Source organism: Aureobasidium melanogenum (genome assembly GCF_000721775.1).
Source record: "Aureobasidium melanogenum CBS 110374 unplaced genomic scaffold scaffold_10, whole genome shotgun sequence".
NCBI classification, from domain to species: Eukaryota; Fungi; Ascomycota; class Dothideomycetes; order Dothideales; family Saccotheciaceae; genus Aureobasidium; species Aureobasidium melanogenum.
Window position 1 is genome coordinate 316,464 of NW_024470062.1, and position 19,402 is coordinate 335,865.

Here is a 19,402-nt window from a genome sequence, read left to right on the forward strand (position 1 = left end):
CGAAGCATCAATCGACCTGAATTACGAAGAGATGGTCAAAGAAGCATAGCGACGATGGTCTCGACTCCTTCTAGCTACGAGGCGACGCTCGGCCTAACCAACAAGGAAACTCGCAGGGGGGTTCGCGAAGTAAAGAAACCACAAAAGATCAAACGCCTCGCCAGTCGACTAATATCGATACTATGTCTCGCATGAACCATCGACTTGGCATTACTATATCATAAACAATTTCTCCAGACGATCTCCAGATTACTCCAGATCACAAATTGAAGCCTCGAAGGCACATCTATCAGTAATACCTTCAACCTTTAAGAAAAGAATCTCATTGGAACGATGCCATTTCACAGTCGTCTGCATCATTAATGCGGCGGATCGTTGTTGCAACGAAGCAATTGATCGACGCTTCTAGAGATCTGATGGAAGACAGAGAATCGTGGGGCAGCGAATGACAGGCAACGGCGACTGCGAATGCAGGCAAAACGACGCATGTCTGATGCTGCTGCTGCATGAAATGCTTGTTCTGCGAGTCGCCCTGCACTTTTCATATCAGAAAAAGCTGTCATGGATTCCGTCGGTGAATTTGGCAGATCGAAAATGTGCTTGATATTAGCCGTCATCATGGGTGACATCTCTCCTGATGTCTTCGGAACTGCTGGGTTTCAGCGCAAACTTCCGGGTCTCGAACGGCTGAAAAAGACTGCCGAACAGAGGCGCGATCGCAGACACGTCCGGGACCGGAGCAATCGAATTGCGAGTATCACCACTTTTCCATAAGCAAGCCGTGACTCCCGCTCGTTTGCTTGCTCATCATGACAATCTCCGTTGCCTCCGTCTCCGGTCTTGCCCTACAGGGACGCTGACATTAAAGACAAAGAAAGTGCCGTCAAAGTCGCGCGTGAAGAATTCCAGGACCCTTCGAATTATTACAAACGGTGCCCTGTCAAATAACGAAATACTCTCGGTTTGCCCCACTACCGCTTTGGCAGCATTCGCACTCCCAACCACTTTTCTTCCAAGAACAAATAAACCCCTTTGCGCCACTCCTCATCTTGACTTGAACCTTTACTCTCTCCACCTCTTCCACCGAATACAAGTCAATTGACCTGACCACACTCTTCGACGCCTCCCATCTGTCCGTCCTTGCCATCGAATTCATATACCCCGCCAACCCCGCCTACCCGATCACTTCCAGAACTTCTGGGCACGCGACAAAAGTCCGGAGCAGTCATAGCATAAAGCAGGTCGCCTCACCCACCAAGCAGCAACAAGAGTAGAATCATTCACTGTACGGCCTTCTGTGCCGATACGCTCGCCCTATAACCACCATGATTCCTTCCATTCCTCGTCTTGAAGACTACGATGTCTCTGAGAATTATGGCTTTCTTCCCTCAGAATATCCCCTCGAGGTACTTCCCGACACTTACTACAGACCATGGGAGGCCATCATCAGAAACCTCCAAGGCCTGATTCTGGGCAAGAGATTGCGAGGAGTTGTCGACAGCCTTCCTGTCCTGTCAACCGATTACCTTCGCTCAGATGCCGAATGGCGTCGTGCATATGTGATACTTGGATTCATCTCACACGCTTATATCTGGAACGGAGACCGACCAAAGGAGCGTATTCCTCCCAGCATCTCAATCCCCTTCAAAGCCGCTTGCAAGCATCTAGAACTTCCCACTGTCGCCACATACGCAGGAGTCGTGTTATGGAACTACCGACCACTCTTCGACGATGAGGGCATCGACTCTCTAGATAATCTGTCTACCCTTATGACGTTCACTGGCTCGCTGGACGAGTCGTGGTTCTACCTCGTTTCGGTGGCCATTGAAGCTCGCGGCGCTCCTATTATCCCCTTAATGCTGCACGCTATGGAAGCTGCTCGTCGAGGTGACAAGTTACGAGTGACAGAGTGCTTGCGCTCATTTGCTGAGCGCCTTGACGAGCTCGCTTCCATGCTAGTCCGCATGTACGAGAACTGCGACCCTTATGTCTTTTACCATCGCATTCGCCCTTTCCTGGCTGGCAGCAAGAATATGCACGAAGCCGGTCTACCTAACGGTGTCATTTTCGATACGGGCAGTGAAGACGATTCATACGTTCAATACAGTGGTGGCAGCAATGCTCAATCGTCGATTATCCAATTCTTTGACCTGGTCCTCGGAGTCGAGCACCGTCCTACCGGCAGCAAACCCAGCGATACACCCATGGCAACAGTACAACAAGGACCTTCGGCAAACTTTATTCACGACATGCGCACATACATGCCTGGCCCACACGCTCGCTTCCTCGAGCACGTAGGCACAGTCGCCAACATCCGCGCCTTCGTTACCACAAATCGCCACGATCGTGCCCTTGCTGGCGCTTTTGACGCCTGTCTAGCCATGCTGAGAAATTTCCGCGACAAGCATATTCAAATGGTGTCTCGCTACATCATTGTCCCATCTCGCGAATCTCGCAACAGCAATGCCCGCTCTCTCTCGCCTACACGCAGAAAGGACTCGGCATCACCACAGCAACTCAACATTGCAGCTGCAAGCTCTGACAGCAAGGACAAGAAGAATCTTAGAGGTACTGGCGGCACAGCACTGATTCCTTTCTTGAAGCAATGCAGAGATGAGACTGGCGAGCCTGCTATTGATGCTTGGGCTAGGCGATTGTTGAACAATGGTCCTGGTGCTGCTGAGCTAGGTGGTGCTAGGATGGGAAAGCTTGGTGAGCATGCTTCTGGCGAGACTGCCGTGCTTGGACTCGCTGGTGTGTGGAGTGTCGACGATTCTGATGGAGGTATCTGCCATTGGTAAAATCTCATCTCTCGAGTCTTTTGTTCGTTCAGGGAATTCTAAAAGCGAAGGAGTTTTTTTTTTTTTGGTTTGTGGGATATTTGCAGATATTGCGGCTCACGCTCATGGGTGGGATGGAACAAATGAGGCATGCGGGACATGTGTACAAAATGGTTCTTTCTTATCATGTGTATCAAATACAGAGAATGTAATATCTATTCTCTTTTTGACTCAGCTGTCTATATGGCGTTGTGCATCGCTGCTCACCAAGGCCGTTAATGCTCCCTTTCCAAAGTGATGTCCGAGAGCTGACAGGTCGATTGCTGTCCCGACATGGCCCGATTTCTCGCAAATCTTACTACTTTCTACTGCTTTCAAGACGGGACAGACGTCTCGTTCTCGTGGGTACTTGATGGGGCCTTGGTCCGAGGCAGTCTGAGTATGGAGCTGTTTTGTACCTCGGTGATTTGGTCTTTTGACTATTACCAAAAGCACCCTTGTCGGTGTTCTACAAAATCCTGACTAATCGCCTTTCTCGACCGACGATGGTGGCCAAGAAGCGAGCCTGGCGCTGTTCTGTAGATGTTCACGAAAATGCCGTGTTTCGGCTGTAATCGACTTTATCCTCAAAGGTAGTCCTTCTTGCGAGCAGTGCGGGTGTATTGGTTCATGTGCCATTCGACGTCACCATCCTTGTTCTCGAGAGTGCCGGCTCTGATCTCGAACAAGCGCATCGTCATGCGAGGACCAACTTCTGCCAACTCGACGCTCTGGTATCCTGTCTTGACGAAGACGTGGTGGCGGACCTCGATGCTGTCGTCAATGTTTTTGAATGTGACGACGCGGGAGCCAAGTTTTGCTGAGGGTTCGCGAGGAGGGAAGAGATGCTGTAGGATCTTGACGACACGGCGACCGAGGGGAGTTGTGAAGCCCTCAAAGATGAGATGAGGGTAGCTTTCGCTGACGGTGCCGCGCTCGGCATTGGGAATGTCGGCACGAAGGACAACGTTGTGCAGGGAGAAACTGGCGGTAGGGCCGTGGGGGAAGTGGCTGACGGTCATGGCAGTAGGAGTACCGCGGTGCTCGTGTACCAAGATCATATCGCTGAGGCCGGAGCCTTTGGCTGAGCCAACCAAGTTGTTCAAGATCAGGTTACCACGATTGAGACGGACAGCTGTAGGCAGAAGCAGGCGGATTTCCTTTGCAAAAGTACCAAGTCGACTGCTAGGATCACGAGAGGTGGTAACCAGGATGCGAGGGTCTACAACGCCTGACAGATGCGAGTATTCGTCGTCCATTTCGAGTTCTTCCTGGGTAGAGCGATCCGGGCGGGATTCATCGTAGCGGAAATCTGCACGCAGAGACTTGTCGTTGGCGATCGAGGGGTCTAGAGGCTTGCCAGAAGCCAGCGAGGACTTGAGCTTTGCTCTCTTCTCAGCGATTTCGGCATCGCGCAGTGTCAGCGCACGGCGGTATAGATAGTCGCGGCGTTCGCGGGCTTGACGGCGCTATGATTTGTTAGTCTTGGGCAAGGCGAGTGTGTCGGATCCATGATCATACAAGCATCTTGTGTGAGTGCTGTCTTGTTCTTTGACTGGTGTGAATCAAAGAGTGGGACAGGAGTGGCCGCTGGACGCAGAAAAATGTCGTGTCGGAGGTGGAAATAATTTATTCTGGAAACTGCGGAGATGGATGGATTTTCTGACGATGCTCTTGCCGCGCGAACGCCTGCTACCACACTGACTTGAGCACTTTCCAAAAGACAATTGCGCTTTCCTGACCGAGCACATTCCAGCACCACTTCTGTGTGTTTTGTTCTTGCTGACTCATTCTCCTTCTTTCACATGTCCCCACAAGTCATTCCTTTCTTCTGCAAACCTGTATAAAGCTTCTTGAACACATCACCAATACTAGTTGTTGCCAAGGCCGTCAAATACAGCCCCGCCACTGTTGCTTCGGGGCACATTTCAAGATTGCCGTCCTTCGGCTTCCTGATAATCACCCATCGCCGCCATGGAAGGCGCCTTTACACATCTCGGGAACCATCTGATTTCCGATTCCGCCTCGGCCATCAATGCCGGCGACGACCTATCCACAATCGACGCCGACGAAGCTGCCCTGGACCGTGAATACCAGAACAGGAACCTGAACCAGCCTCCCCAGGCTCGTCCTCGCCGACGCAGAGCTCGCGACAACGACGATGAAGCCGACATCTTTCCCGATGAAGACGATGATGCCGACAGCCTAGTCAGCCATCAGATCAATGGCCAGAATGGTCACCACCACCAGGACGAAGAACATGAGATCGAGCTTCCCACACACGCCTGCGCGTACGTCGCTCAAGACCATCCCTCAGCTTGATTTGGACTGACCAATCTACCAGCTACTGCGGCATCCACAATGAGAGCAGTGTCGCCAAATGTCTGTCCTGCAACAAGTGGTTCTGCAGCGCCCGTGGTAATACCTCATCCTCTCACATCATCAACCACCTTGTGCGCGCCCGTCACAAGGAAGTCCAGCTCCATCCTGCCTCCGCACTTGGCGACACCGTCCTTGAATGCTACAACTGCGGTACCAAGAATGTCTTCCTGCTTGGTTTCATCCCTGCAAAGTCAGATACTGTCGTCGTTCTCCTCTGCCGTCAGCCATGCGCCGCCATGCCTTCGTCCAAGGACATGAACTGGGACACCTCACGCTGGCAACCCTTGATCGAAGATCGTTCTTTCCTTCCTTGGCTTGTCGGTCCTCCCACCGATCAGGAGCAGATGCGCGCTCGTCACTTGCCGCCCCAGATGATTGCAAAGTTGGAAGAGCTGTGGAAGGATAACCAGCAGGCCACAATCGCTGATCTCGAAAAAGGTGCGGGTGTTGATGATGAACCTGCTCCTGTGCTCTTGCGCTATGACGATGCCTACCAGTACCAAAACGTCTTTGGTCCTTTGGTCAAGATCGAAGCCGACTACGATCGCAAGCTCAAGGAATCGCAATCGCAGGATGGTTTGATTGTGCGCTGGGACTTTGCGCTGAACAACAAGCATCTTGCCAGCTTTGTCCTGCCCAAGCTTGAAATGGGCGATGTAAAATTGGCCGTCGGAGATGAAATGCGCCTGCGCTACACTGGAGAGCTTAGACCTCACTGGGAAGGTGTTGGATACGTTATCAAGATCCCGAACAACCAGTCTGACGAAGTCACGATCGAGTTGCGCTCAAAGGGAGACCACAAGTCTGTGCCAACCGAGTGCACTCACAACTTCAGCGCCGACTACGTCTGGAAGGCCACTTCGTTCGATCGCATGCAGCACGCCATGAAGACATTCGCTATTGACGAGATGAGTGTCTCTGGTTATATTTTCCATCGTTTGCTCGGACACGAGGTTGCTGCTGCTCCCATGAAGACTCAGCTTCCGCGCAAGTTCAGCGTTCCCGGTTTGCCCGAGCTCAACAGCAGTCAGATCAATGCTGTCAAGAGCGTTCTTCAGAAGCCGCTCAGCTTGATCCAAGGTCCTCCTGGAACTGGTAAAACTGTCACATCAGCAACCATCATCTACCATTTGGCCAAGCTCAATGGTGGCCAAGTCCTCGTTTGTGCACCTTCTAACGTCGCTGTCGATCAACTGTGCGAACGTATCCACCGTACCGGCCTCAAGACCGTCCGTGTCACCGCCAAGTCGAGAGAAGATGTTGAGTCTCCAGTTGGCTTCTTGTCTCTCCACGAGCAGGTCCGCATGAACGACACCAACGTTGAACTCAACAAGCTCAACCAGCTCAAGGCTGAGCTTGGTGAATTGTCCAGCCAGGATGAGAAGAAGTACAAGCAGCTTGTTCGCAATGCTGAGCGTGAGATTCTGTCCAACGCTGACGTTATCTGCTGCACTTGTGTCGGTGCCGGTGACCCTCGTCTTGCTAAGCTCAAGTTCCGCACCGTCCTCATCGATGAATCTACTCAATCCGCTGAGCCAGAGTGTATGATTCCTTTGGTTCTGGGATGCAAGCAGGTTGTCCTAGTTGGTGACCACCAGCAGCTAGGACCTGTTATCATGAACAAGCAAGCTGCTAAGGCTGGTCTCAACCAGTCCTTGTTCGAACGTCTGGTCATCCTTGGATGTGCTCCCATCCGTCTGCAGGTGCAATACCGTATGCACCCTTGCCTCTCCGAGTTCCCCTCAAACATGTTCTATGAGGGTTCTCTTCAGAATGGTGTCACTATGCACCAGCGTTTGCGCCGCGATGTCGACTTCCCTTGGCCTGTCGCCGACTCACCTATGATGTTCTGGTCCAATTTGGGCAATGAGGAAATTTCCGCCTCTGGTACTTCCTACCTTAACCGCACCGAGGCTCAGAATGTTGAGAAGCTTGTTACTCGCTTCTTCAAGGCTGGCGTCCAACCTCAGGACATTGGTATCATCACCCCGTACGAAGGTCAACGCTCATATGTTGTTTCTTCCATGCAGGCAACTGGTACTTTCAAGAAGGAGTACTACAAGGAAATTGAAGTCGCTTCCGTTGATGCTTTCCAGGGTCGTGAGAAGGACTTCATCATCTTGTCTTGTGTTCGTTCCAACGACCATCAAGGAATCGGTTTCCTTTCTGACCCTCGCCGTCTGAATGTTGCTCTGACTCGTGCTAAGTACGGTCTGGTCGTTTTGGGTAACCCCAAGGTCCTCAGCAAGCATCCCCTGTGGCACTACCTTCTTCTCCATTTCAAGGAGCGTAACTGTCTGGTTGAAGGTCCTCTCACCAACTTGCAGGTGTCACTTCTCCAATTCAGCCGACCCAAGACTACCTACCGCGGACCTCAGCGTTATCAGATGGCTTACCAGCATGCCACCAACATGGCTGCCTCTGGTGGTAATGGCGACGGCCGTGCTGCTGGTCGCAAAAACGGTTACAACGACAATGGATCTGTTGTTGGTTACATTCCTGACGATGTTTCTTCTGTTCACTCCTCAGCTCTGGGAGGTGCCACTTTGCCATCGAACTATCCACCCATGTTCAAGAACTTCACCGAGGCTTGGCCCTCTCTTCCTGGACGTAACGGACCATCAGCGCCTATGAAGAGGGACAATGTTGCCGAAAGTGTTGCTGGTGAAAGTGTCGCTGCTAGCGAGATCACAGACATCACCACTACCACTAATGGTGTGCCTGGCAAGAACGGAGCTGGCGTCGGACAAGGTGGTGTCAGTCTTGCAGGCTTGAGCATCAACGACATTGGCAAGCAGGCTAGCTTGTCTCAATCTGACCGTCTCAAGCGCTACGTTGAGGGCGGTACCATGCAGCCTTCTGTCGGTCTTCGTGGCACCAGCAGACTTGATGATGATGACGTGCGCAGCGTCAGCACCGCTTTCGCCAGCCAGGTTGGTCTTGGAGGATACGATTGATTGATGCGACAATGACAACCTCATGGACACTTCTTCTTTCATCAGAAAGAGCCATGCCCACCTTCACGTCTCGCTCGCCTGCTGTTCAGCCAAGTTATGGCCGACGCCAGTGTTGCTCCCTGCCGTATCCCTCTGGACGAGCTGCCAATGTCTCGGTCCAGGAAGGACTCTCAGCAATCTGGCAATTTACCAATCTGAGAGCTTGTTCCGGACATGCGGATGAGGAATTGCTCTGCATGCATGACCATAATGTCCATCCTCTGGGCACAACAAGAAGCAGTACCTCCCACTTGCTGCCTGCCAAATAGAAATGGAGACGCTTCCTTTGCGTCTTGCTTGCTGCTCAGTCTCTGTTCAGTAGAGTCTGTTTACCCGTAGGCTGCTGGGTCATCGCTGAGAGCAGCGTGGTGTATCTACCCAACATCGACTATTCACTTTTCCTTCTCTTGAGAACGAAGGAGGATGTTTCGTGCTGATCGGAGATTTGTTATTGACCGTCGAGGATCTGCTAGTTTTACCTCCTTTATTCTTGCTTTACTAAATACAACTCTTGTTTTACGCGAAATCATTCCTACCCTTATCTTCCAGATGGTAACGCCTTTTGCTGTAGGTGCGCTTTCCTTCCATTGCTGCTGATTTGTCCAGCTCTGGATGCCGAGTTCCGAGCGCCTGCCACTTGTTCCTTCTTCTTTCTGTTTGATCGGCCAATATCTCCACACCACTGACTCTGAACGCATTGCTTGGTAAGACCAGTCCCAAACGCATCACCTTAGATGTCACTCACCCCTTGACCCTTTCGACTCGTTGCTTCCTAATAGGCTCGCGTGATCCTACCGCATTCACTCATCATCCTTCGAAATACTGCTGGCATCATACTAACGCTCACGTCCTGGTGCTGGGCTGGAAATTAACGGCCAAGCTGCGGACTACAGCTGTATCTGGCATTTGCTCGAGTCAGTCCTTGCATCAATGGTCCAGACAGGTCAAAATGTCCCGTGACAGGCCACGCGGACTGTCACCAGTGTGAACATGATCGCGGTATTTTCATAACGGCTCCAGCTGTCATTCAGCTTGTGGACCACCTCTCCTGACAAAAGGATTCCAGAGCGATTCAGCATATTTCAATGCAGTCAACGATCGATAGCACTTAGCTCATGGGACCGGACTGTCGGTCCGCGATGAATGTTTGACTCGACCGGAGAGGCTCTCCTCCGAGCAACCCCGAGGCGCAGAAAACCGATGGTGCGAATATCCAAATTCTAACCGTTTCCCCTACATGACTCTCTCTTTCATCTCAGGATCTCTTGTGGTCATTACGCCATTCAATGCTTCTTCTTTGTGTCTGTGTCATGTCCTTGGATTTTTTATTTCCGGCTTGGGGTCTCGACTCTTCGGCGTGTCGGTTTTCACTTTCCTTTCACTCTGACATGTCATCAAATCTTCAGCATTATGGGGCTCTCAACAACATTATGGGGTCTTGGAAGATCTTTTCTCATGGCTCGGTCGCTCACCGCTATAGGGCTCTGTTTGTGATATAGGTATTCTGGTCTTCGATACGGGGAACCTGGTGCAAGTCTGTTGCGAAGGATTCGAGGAGGAGTAATGGTATGTTCATGATTCAATGAGCAGACTTAGGGTATATGCTTTAGTAAGAGCTTTGAACTTTTTGTCATTGTGTATAGGCGGTGTAGACATGCATTTTGTCATTCAAAGAGCATTTGATGATCATTTTCAAAGATCCTTATGGCATACTCTAGACATAGATCGTTCTTTTTTCTTTTTTTTTTTTTATGTTTCTTCTACTTCGCCAAACCGCTTGAACTTTGGACATTCTTGTAGCAGTGACATTCCTCGATCACTTTCAATCGAATTGGCTGCCTCCATACGCTGTTCGTCCCTGCTTCTTGGGCATTCTTGGAATCTTCACTTGGCCTCTCTGGTAGCGGCCCAGAGTGCAAGGTTTGCTTGTGTGGTCATCGTTCCTCGTTCTCGTGTACTCTTGCCTTTTTTCTTGAGAGAATAAGCTTATTTTATCTGTTCTTGACTTATACTGTGAAAGAGCACTGTATTGTGAAAGACTGTGATCTTGGCCGCCGACCCTGACCGTCAAGCCAGGCTTCACCACTCAAAAAAATTCCCGATTTCCCACCACAACAATTCCACACTTTTTCCAGAAAATCGACATAGTGCAAAGACAGATGCAAAAAGAGAGTCAACTGTGTTTAGGAATAGCCGAAGGCGGGGCTCGAACCCGCGACCTTGAGGTTGTACTTTATCAGATGATAAGAGCCACACGCTCTACCGATTGAGCTACCCCGGCAGGTCTGATGATCAAGTTCACTGAGTGAACTGGCTGTTGACGATGGAGGGTGCTGAGCTTGTGTAGAGTATATGCCCTTGGACTCCAACAGGGTGAGCGTCGCTCCAAGCTAGCGTTAACCCCCAAATGTAATCGTCTACAGTATGCAGACAATAGCGGAGGTGGGCTTTGGTCCGTCTTGAGAAGGGCCGTCGAGTTTTGCCGCCGATTTCGTCGCTTTGGGCTCGATCTTGTGGTTAGGGATGTTCAGGTTAGAATGAGATATTGTCACGACATGGAGATTTCTATCATCCTTGAAGACTACAAGCTCTATCGGCTGACTTATTGCATACTTTGCCGAATTGGCCCGGTATAACATGCTGAATGTATAGTAAGTCTGGAGATTGTATGGGGTATGTGCTATTAGCATGTACATATGATACGCATCTGCGTCTATTCTTGGGCCCGAACGAAGGTTTCTCGGAGTATGAGTACGTGGCGATGCAGATGAGATCTGGTCTTGACTTGACACAAAATAGGAATCAACCCGCGAAGCCCTATGTACCTTTTTTGGTAAGTTGTCTGCAGAGTAAATCTTGCAGAGCCCTTCAAGGGGATGTGGTCGTTTAGAGTTTGGTCTGTGTAAAGTTTGGTGTCAGTTGCTTGAGCTTTGGCTTGCGGCATTTGAATTGCTTCGGTAGATTCCAAAGTCTATACCTATGCACGCGCGTTCATATTATTCAGATACTGCACAGAAACGTGGCTTCCTGACTTTTAACAATGTGTACGATGCATGTTTCTCAAGGAGTGACGGTCGCTTGTGGAACGAGCGGACGTCGCCGGCAAGGCAGGTGTCTTGGAGTTCGTTCAGGGACAGGGTCCTGCCATTGACAGCTACAGCCAACGCCGACATCGTTCGTCTGGAAGCCGACGCAGAAACTTCTACGCTCGGTCCCACAAGCTAGTGCCCAAAGACTCATGTCCGCCACGTGCGAAAGCAGCGGGTTTGACGCGGGGACGGCCACTAAATATTTGGCAGCAAGCACGACCCAGACCATCGGCGCAATGGAGATGTAAAAAGCGGTCCCAACGAGTAAAGAGAGGCACGGGTCAATTTACTTGCACGCTATGCTTCGATGCGGTAAGATGATGATGGAACCCGTTTGCGACAGTTCAAATTTTTCTGAAATCATATTGAAATGATGTAATTCCATGGATTGGGCGCTTTTCCGAGAAGCATCTCGTGTGCCTTGCGCAGAGAATCGGACGAGTATGGGCGAGCAGAGCGACCTCTTCACATCTCCTACATTAGCTTGTAGAGTGTCGCAATAATGGCTGTAAGTCACGGTCGGTTTGCGGCCAGATTGCATTGCATGTTGCTCAGTTGTCGGCGTGAACATTTCCCACTCACTGGCCAGCATCTGAAAAACAGTTTCAGCAGCACAAGCGGTGAAAAGGTCATAGGAGTAGCTGTCGCGAGTATCAAAGAAACTGCAGATGATCTAGTCGAGCTGTACGATGTAACCAAAGGCTGAGTGAAAGCTTATGCGATCAAATCCCGACATGCTTGTCGAAAAAGGAGAGAGACTGGAGGTTCGTCATCAGTAGGGGTTGTTCAACAACGCAAGAGAGCTGAAATCGAATGTTTAGTCGAAAATAGTGCGAGCTATTCTTGAGCGCATTGAGATGCCATTGAGTCGAAGCAACTCTTTTCTTCAGCCACTGGTAAGCAAGCGGCTGTTCCTGCCATGTATAGAAAGACATATTACAATTTGGTGGTGAAATGATTCGGCTCGAAGACACCGAGCCTGCAAGGTCTAGCCGTATGTCGCAAGGTGCGAAATGTGCTAATGCATGTCGAAAAGGAGCAAGACGTTGATTTGAGCCATGACTCAGTAGGCGTATTTACTCACGATCTAGTCTTGGACAAACCAGGGGACCCCACTGACGAGGAGATATCAATGTCAGTGTCAATCAAGATGTCGGTGAGGAACGAGTGTCTGACGTTGGCGGGTGTGTTCCCTTGATGTCCCGTGTAAGCGCAGATAAGGTTCTCATGGCATCTTACTTGCACGTAAAGGACTAGAAATAAATTTTCAGGCTTTCTGCCTGTGCACTTTGCTATAAGCAGCGGCCGCCAACGGATTGGCGACGAGGGCGGAACTCAAAAGCTTGACGAAATCTGATCTAAAATTTGTGCGTGTCCGATGCTCTGACAACGGTACTATTTGTTGCTGCTGATGTAAGGTAGGAAATTCATGACTTTTTACCCACAGCACGACGTCCTAGACCTCAGTAAGGCTAATGTCGGATTTTCCTCTCCGGGGCGTAGTGATGAAGCATTGCTCCGCGTTGCGAACAAGCAATTCTAGTCGTGGAGACGACAGGCTCACGAGCAAGAGACTTTATTGCCTCGATTGGATCCACGGACACACAAACGTAGCAGCGATTTCCTAAAGTGCAGCTTGTCACTAGGAAAAGAAGCAAACGTCAATGATCTGATGTGTTGCTCGCTGGGCAAGGATGTTGATGTTGTCGGGAGCGAACGTCCCAGTAGTACCCGCGGCAGAAGCGGACGAAAGGAGAACATCGAGTTTCTCCAGGCCAGGTACGGGTAGCTGCCAAAGGAAGTGACTCGTGCGACCTTCGCTTCTGAGCGGCTTAGAGACATTCTTATCGAAGACACATCCTAACATTTTGCCTTCAAGAGTGATAGCGACGAGGTGGCATGTCACATCTCATCAGAAGTGTCTGGTACGCATGCAAAGACTTGGCGGTTTCCCATGGGTAAGCTGCATGCAGTAGCTTCTTCCTAGAGCGACGACTAGGGATTCCACCGTCTTCATCCTTGAAGATGTGGCAACCATCCATTGCGGAGTGAAACCATGGTTCGTTGAGAATGTTTTAGCACACGTGGCTGAGATCTGTCTGGACGAGTCAAGTATTGTGGTGCTGACTCAAAGTATGCATGGCACCCATGGTATGGCCATAAAAGTACTGAAGACAGCTATACAGCACGCCATTCATAGCCGAAGCGGGATTCATCATTGTCGTAGCCTAGAGATACAGCTCGAGTCATGGCTGAATCTTGCGGACATGACTCAACTGTCGAACTCTGAGGATCGGAAGGATCAAACGATAGATACTCGTAGACACACATCCGGGTGCAGTCCGTCTGCAGGATGAACGACGACGCAGATTGGCACCTCGCACTCACCAAGTATGGCACGCTCGAACGGAGAAAGAGCTTGCTGCACAAGAGGACAGAGCAAGAACAGACAGGTAAAAAGAAGCGACGGGCTGCAAATGTCGGCCATGTATAAGAGCATGGCTATGAATCGTGTTGAGCAACGGACGAATCCTAGCAAAGGGAATCGTCGGGAACGAAGCATTGACTAGTGTAGCGATAGGACAAGCGGCGGCATCAGGGGGAACGAGGGTGAATGCCGTTGTGGAGTCTCAGGATTGGAGGGCGGCGAGTGCTTGTACGAGCGGAAAACGGGAAGTAGGCATTATTAATCAAGATGTGGAAAGAGCGTTTCGAAACGATCGCCAAAAGATCGAGATACAATGTGCCCAGAAGTGCTCATGGCGAATCATCATGAGAAGCAAGTTGAATTGTAGAAAGTGGTATTCCCGAGAGTGGGACACAGGCGCGGCGACCAGGAGCTGATGATCTGGTGGGGTTGCAATTGTGAAGGTGGGGCATGAGGTTGTTTTCCCTGAGGAAGTTCGAAGTTCGAACCGTGGAAAGACCGTGATTATACGACGCATCTCGACTCCCGGAAAGACTATTACCCATGCACAACTGGGCACTGGTCAGGTCAGTGGACATGGACGTGCAGTAGCCAAAACAAACGGTCAAGTATGACAGAGGCTCTGTGTGGGGAGCGTTTGTAACAGCGAAGGAACAAAAAGCGAGTGCCATGTCAAGATTTGAATTTGGATTGACAGCGACTTCGGCCCCTGGTAAGGAGCAGAGCACGGTGAGCAGGGACAGGAGGGAAATAAGATAGCTTCTTGTAGGGAAATAAAATGCGACTGAGTGGTAACCTTAGCAGAGTAGTGTTGTGAATCTAGCTGGCACGATAGGACAATTGGCGGAAAAGAGTGCACATCAGTGGGATCAGAAACACGATCGACAAGTACGATCTGCACAGCTGTTATGGGCGAGCACAGGCCGACGAGTTCGAGGGCGGTCGTGTCGGTGGTCTTGGTGACGGGGCTCAGCGCAGGCCAACGGAGAAGTTGCCAAGCACGCCAGTGCGAATCTTGGGAGGCATGAGACGGCGGGCGCATGATTCGACGCCCTGACTCGTCACCAACTTTGACTTTGACCAGGAAGCACGATACTCTTTTGTCTCTATTCTGTTATCCTCAAAGTCCTCCCTCTCCCTTCGCCCATTTTTTTCCCTCGTGTCGCGCCCAATCCCACGCCAGCCCGGCTTGTGCCTGCACTCTCGCCCATCCCTCACTTGGCTGCTTCTTGGATCAACACGCACTCGCCAGATCCGCGACGTGCCCGCCAGCGCCCACCGACCGTGCATCAAGACTAGATCACGTCCTGCATGACTCGCCCATCACCTGCTCTCCAGCGCAACACAAGAATTTGCCCATGATGGCCACGACGAATGGCTCATCGGGCTACGGCACGCCGCAGCGTGACGGCACCATGTCAATCCCGCCCGCCAATGGCACCCCCCTGTCGCACTCGACCCCCGACCCAGCAGCCCAGCCCGGTGCATACCCCGCCGTCACCAATGGCAGGAAACGCAAGGCCGATGGCACCTCTTCGCGCGGCGTCGCCAACCTGACCCCGGAGCAGCTGGCAAAGAAGAGAGCCAACGACCGCGAGGCCCAGCGCGCCATCCGCGAACGCACCAGGAACCAGATCGAGACGCTGGAACGTCGCATCAAGGAACTCGAGAGCCAACAGCCTTTTCAGGAGCTGCAAAACGCCCTTCGCCAACGCGAACAGGTCCAGGCCGAAAATGACGACCTCAAACGCCGCATGCAGACCATCTTCTCGTTGCTGCAGCCCGTCGCTGCCTCACAGGGTCTGAATGGTAGCAGTAGCTCTGTCGTCCCCCACTAGTCTGCCGCAAGCTGACAAAATCACTTAGACCTTGCTGCTGCTACCGCCCAACAGAGTCCTTTGCCAATGCCTCAACACCACCCTCAGCAAGCTCCCGCACCGCCTCCTCAAGCTCTCATGTACCCCTCACAACCACCAAATCTTTATGACCAACCCCCCTTTGCTCAACACCACCTTCATCCCGACCTTCGCAATATTCAACCCACCCAGCAGTCTCACACTCGCCCCTGCTCCCGTACCACAACATCAACTCGTATCCGAAATGCCCAACCAAAGTTTCGGTAGTTTTCTGGCTGAGGATCGCAAAGTGCTTCCGCCGTCACCATCAGCACGCGACCTCATGCCCACCCCTTCGGCCGATATGCCGGTGCATATGCGTCTTCCTCGCAATCTAGAAGCGGCTACTTGCCCCTTGGACAGCGTAATGTTGGACTTCACAACAGAGCGTCGCAAAGCTGCAGCCCAGGGCACGCCTTCTTCCTCGCTGGTCGGCCCCGCCTACCCCTCTATATCGTCTCTCCTAAACCCAGCTCGCGCACCCAAGTCGCATCCTCTGAGCAAGCTCTTTACCGACGTCTTGGCCAACCTTCCTGAAATTGACCAGATTCCAGAGCAGGTTGCCTGCTTGTACATAATGTTCCTTGTCATGCGCTGGCGCATTGCTCCTACTCAGGAAAATTTCGAACGCCTACCCGAATGGATTCGCCCTATCCGGTCGCAGCTTGAAGTCAGCCACCCTATTTGGTTTGACAACGTGCCATGGTGAGCTATTTGTTCTGTCGTTTCGATTCTCTATGCTAACCCGCTTATTAGGCCTTGGATGCGCGACCGTATGATCAAAAATGCTTCTGCTTATCCTAATGAGCGTTACGGTCCTCTTTATTGTCAAGATCTATCGCTGAACTGGCCATATGATCCCCAACAATGTCTCTTACCACGTGCGAGCAGTGTCCATGGCGCTGAAGCTACATCGGCTGCGGTATTGGACGACGACGAAGAGTTCATGATCAACCCCGTCTTCGAGTCTCACATGCGCAACCTCAGCAATTGGTCCATCGGCCCTGCCTTTGCCAATAATATGCCCGAGCTTGCTGAAGGTGTTCCCGTCAAGCCAAGGTAAATTTGCCACCACATTCCTTGACATTGCCACGTTCCCACGACGCTCAATGATCTTATTTTCGTTCCAGGCCACGGCCCATATTGACAAGCGAGCCTTTCAGGTCGCGAAGCTCTTCGTCGCTTGATGCGGAAGAGTCGATCTGCTGAGCTCTGTCACTGATTACTTTCTGTGTCCATGATTACACAGCAGAACATGCTACGAGAAGTTTGTTGCCGTTTGGTGACTAGATTTTGGGGTATTGATAGACCGAGTCACGAGTTCGGGCTGTAATTCTAGTTGGGTGGGAACTGGTGTTGTTTCGATCCCAATAAAAAAAAGTTACTATCCACACTGATCTTCTCATGTCCGAAGTGATCATCCCTTTGTTTGGCAGCTGGTGTACTTTTTGGTGTTCCGCCACCGCCTGTAGTGAGCAAGACGAGAAGCGCATGAAAAAACAAGACGGCTGAAGAGTTGTCGGAGTCTGCATCTACTTTACAGGACGAGGCAACCAAGGGCTGTGCACAACATCTCAATGCGGAAAAGCCTGTGCCAACAGTGGACTTACTCAGAGCGAGGCAGACGAGAGATTTCGCATTTGTGCTATACCCACGAAGTTCAGGGGTCTTGAATGGGACGTACGTTCGTGTTCATGTATCGAAAGCTTTGACTTGAGCAATACTATTCCAGTATGTAATCATTCCACCAGTACCTCTTGTCTCACACCGTTGTGAAACCAAATTCATGACCATCAGGCCAGGTCCATCTAGTAGACATAGAAAGTCTGGACCTCATCTTCAGACTGTCTAAGCTTCTCGTTACGACGCTTCATGATGATCTTGACAATCCATGCAACAAGAGCGGTACCAGCGGAAAAGGCAGCGCTCGAAAACATGGCAGGCTGATACTGCGGTGCGTCTTTAGGATCCCAGAGATAGGGTGTCCAGATAAAGGAAGCATTCATCACCGTGGTAACGATTGAGATGGCCGCTGCCTTCTTCTCCGTACTCTGGCCACAGGTAGATCCAACCCAGCCGAGAATAAGGGAGTTGACGGCATAGGTACCGATCGTAAAGACGACCATGGCAAAGTATTTGGCACCAGTGTTCATTACGACTGCACCGACGATAAAACCTACGATTGCAACTGATTTGGAAGCAGTGATGTGCCAGGTACGTTCATTCATCTTGCCAGAAGACCAAGAAACCAAAAGTGTTGAAGCGCCGGCGATGAGGTAAGGTGGGCACGTCAGAACGAGAGTGATAGTGGTGTTGAAGCCCAGAGTTTTGACGACAGTGGGGAACTGGAAGAGCTCATCAGGCTATGTTTGTTTAGACAACAATCGCGTGTAGAGACTTACAAAGTTCTTGAACCCATTGGCAGCCAAGTGAAGATGAGCCATGAGAGCAAAGAGCCAGACGACGGGGTCAGAGCCAGCCTGTCTGAGGCCATTCCAAACACTGGTATCTCCCTTCTTCTCAACAGTGTCGGCTGCAATGCGGTGGTGGGCGAGTTGTCTCTCCTCGGGTGTGAGCCATCTTGTGGTCAAGGGTGTGTCTGGAAGACAGAAAAACCCAATCACGGCAATGACAAAGGTGACTCCACCCTGGAGGATGAAGAGCCATTGCCATCCAGTCAACCCTGCTGAGCCGTCCATGCCGTGGAATACACCAGCAGCAATGAGGCCCGCAAATGCAGTGGCAAGGATATTTCCAGTATAGAGGATAGCGATACGTGTAGCAATCTCCTTGCGATTGTAGAAGATACTGAGGAGGTAGACGGCGCCGGGATAGTAAGGCGCTTCCGTCACACCAAGGAAGCTTTGTTCTTTGTTAGTCATATATCTTGGACTAAGGTGAAGATAATGCCTCTTACAATCGAACCAGCAGAAGACCAACAAAGTTGTGGCAGACAGCAGTCAGAGCCGATACAATAGCCCACAGAGCCATGCAACATCCCATGTAGTAGCTGGGTCTTGTTCTTGTAAGGAACATATTAGAGGGGACTGCTTTCGAGTAAGTGGACGTCATTCGTATCTATGAATGAACACGGTCTCTTACCTTGTCCGAGAAGGTAACCGACGAAGAGAATGCTGACACAAGTAAGATACTCTGTTTATGGTCAGTACTATGTCAACCATCGATAGATAGGTGTAGTATACGAGTTCCTGTCAAGTTGAGATCCTCCTCCAAGTCATTGAGGCGGGCCAGAGCGATGGCATTGCGGTCAAGGTAGTTGAGCCAATACATTGACCACAGCATGGGCATGATCCATCTGTCAAGTTTCTTGACAAGGGCTATCTCAGCCGGGTCTGATTTCTCAGTCACTCCTGAATAGTCTTTCTTGACTTGAGGCTTCTGGAGATCATCATCATTGCCGATGTCTTCAACCATCATAACTGATGGCTTCTCGCTAAGGTCTTTCTGCATGACTGAAAATTGGCTGGAGGAAGACAAGAAAGTCGAATTGAACTCGCACTGATTGAATGAGAAGACGGACTCTACACAGGATTTATATATCTTCGAGGAGCGCGGCTGGAGCACAGTCCTTGTCCAAGATCTTACCTCTGATCTGGCCGCCAACCCCAGACTTCCCCATGCTGTTCACAGCCCTCCCCATGATATTGCACTACACATGCGGGGGATGTTACAAGATCGTCCGTATGATCCCGATGTCAAGAAGAACCAAGGCAGCCAAGATGATGGCAAAGGTAGGCATAGACGGCACGAAGTCGAGATTCATGAGATGTCG

General features: G+C 51.0%; 4 protein-coding genes across 4 annotated transcripts; 2 read left to right on the forward strand and 2 right to left on the reverse strand.

Annotated features, from left to right (window-relative positions):
• Positions 1 to 1,325: 1,325 nt before the first annotated feature.
• Positions 1,326 to 2,801, forward strand: M437DRAFT_75308 (indoleamine 2,3-dioxygenase subfamily; the record flags this gene model as incomplete). The annotated part of the gene is made up of 1 exon (XM_041026400.1): positions 1,326 to 2,801. The coding sequence occupies one exon, from the start codon at positions 1,326 to 1,328 to the stop codon at positions 2,799 to 2,801; it is 1,476 nt and encodes a 491-aa protein (XP_040879798.1).
• A 605-nt stretch (positions 2,802 to 3,406) lies between these two features.
• On the reverse strand, positions 3,407 to 4,346 carry M437DRAFT_84473 (U3 small nucleolar ribonucleoprotein-like protein IMP4; the record flags this gene model as incomplete). Its single annotated transcript, XM_041028109.1, has 2 exons — positions 3,407 to 4,288; positions 4,341 to 4,346. The coding sequence occupies 2 exons, from the start codon at positions 4,344 to 4,346 to the stop codon at positions 3,407 to 3,409; spliced, it is 888 nt and encodes a 295-aa protein (XP_040879799.1).
• Positions 4,347 to 15,129: 10,783 nt separating this feature from the next.
• Positions 15,130 to 16,672, forward strand: M437DRAFT_75311 (uncharacterized protein; the record flags this gene model as incomplete). The annotated part of the gene is made up of 4 exons (XM_041026401.1): positions 15,130 to 15,523; positions 15,581 to 15,671; positions 15,763 to 16,314; positions 16,366 to 16,672. The coding sequence occupies 4 exons, from the start codon at positions 15,130 to 15,132 to the stop codon at positions 16,670 to 16,672; spliced, it is 1,344 nt and encodes a 447-aa protein (XP_040879800.1).
• A 745-nt stretch (positions 16,673 to 17,417) lies between these two features.
• Positions 17,418 to 19,044, reverse strand: M437DRAFT_48333 (MFS general substrate transporter; the record flags this gene model as incomplete). Its single annotated transcript, XM_041021640.1, has 5 exons — positions 17,418 to 17,954; positions 18,012 to 18,471; positions 18,527 to 18,656; positions 18,712 to 18,762; positions 18,813 to 19,044. 5 exons carry the CDS (start codon positions 19,042 to 19,044, stop codon positions 17,418 to 17,420), a joined length of 1,410 nt encoding a protein of 469 aa, XP_040879801.1.
• Positions 19,045 to 19,402: the final 358 nt, after the last annotated feature.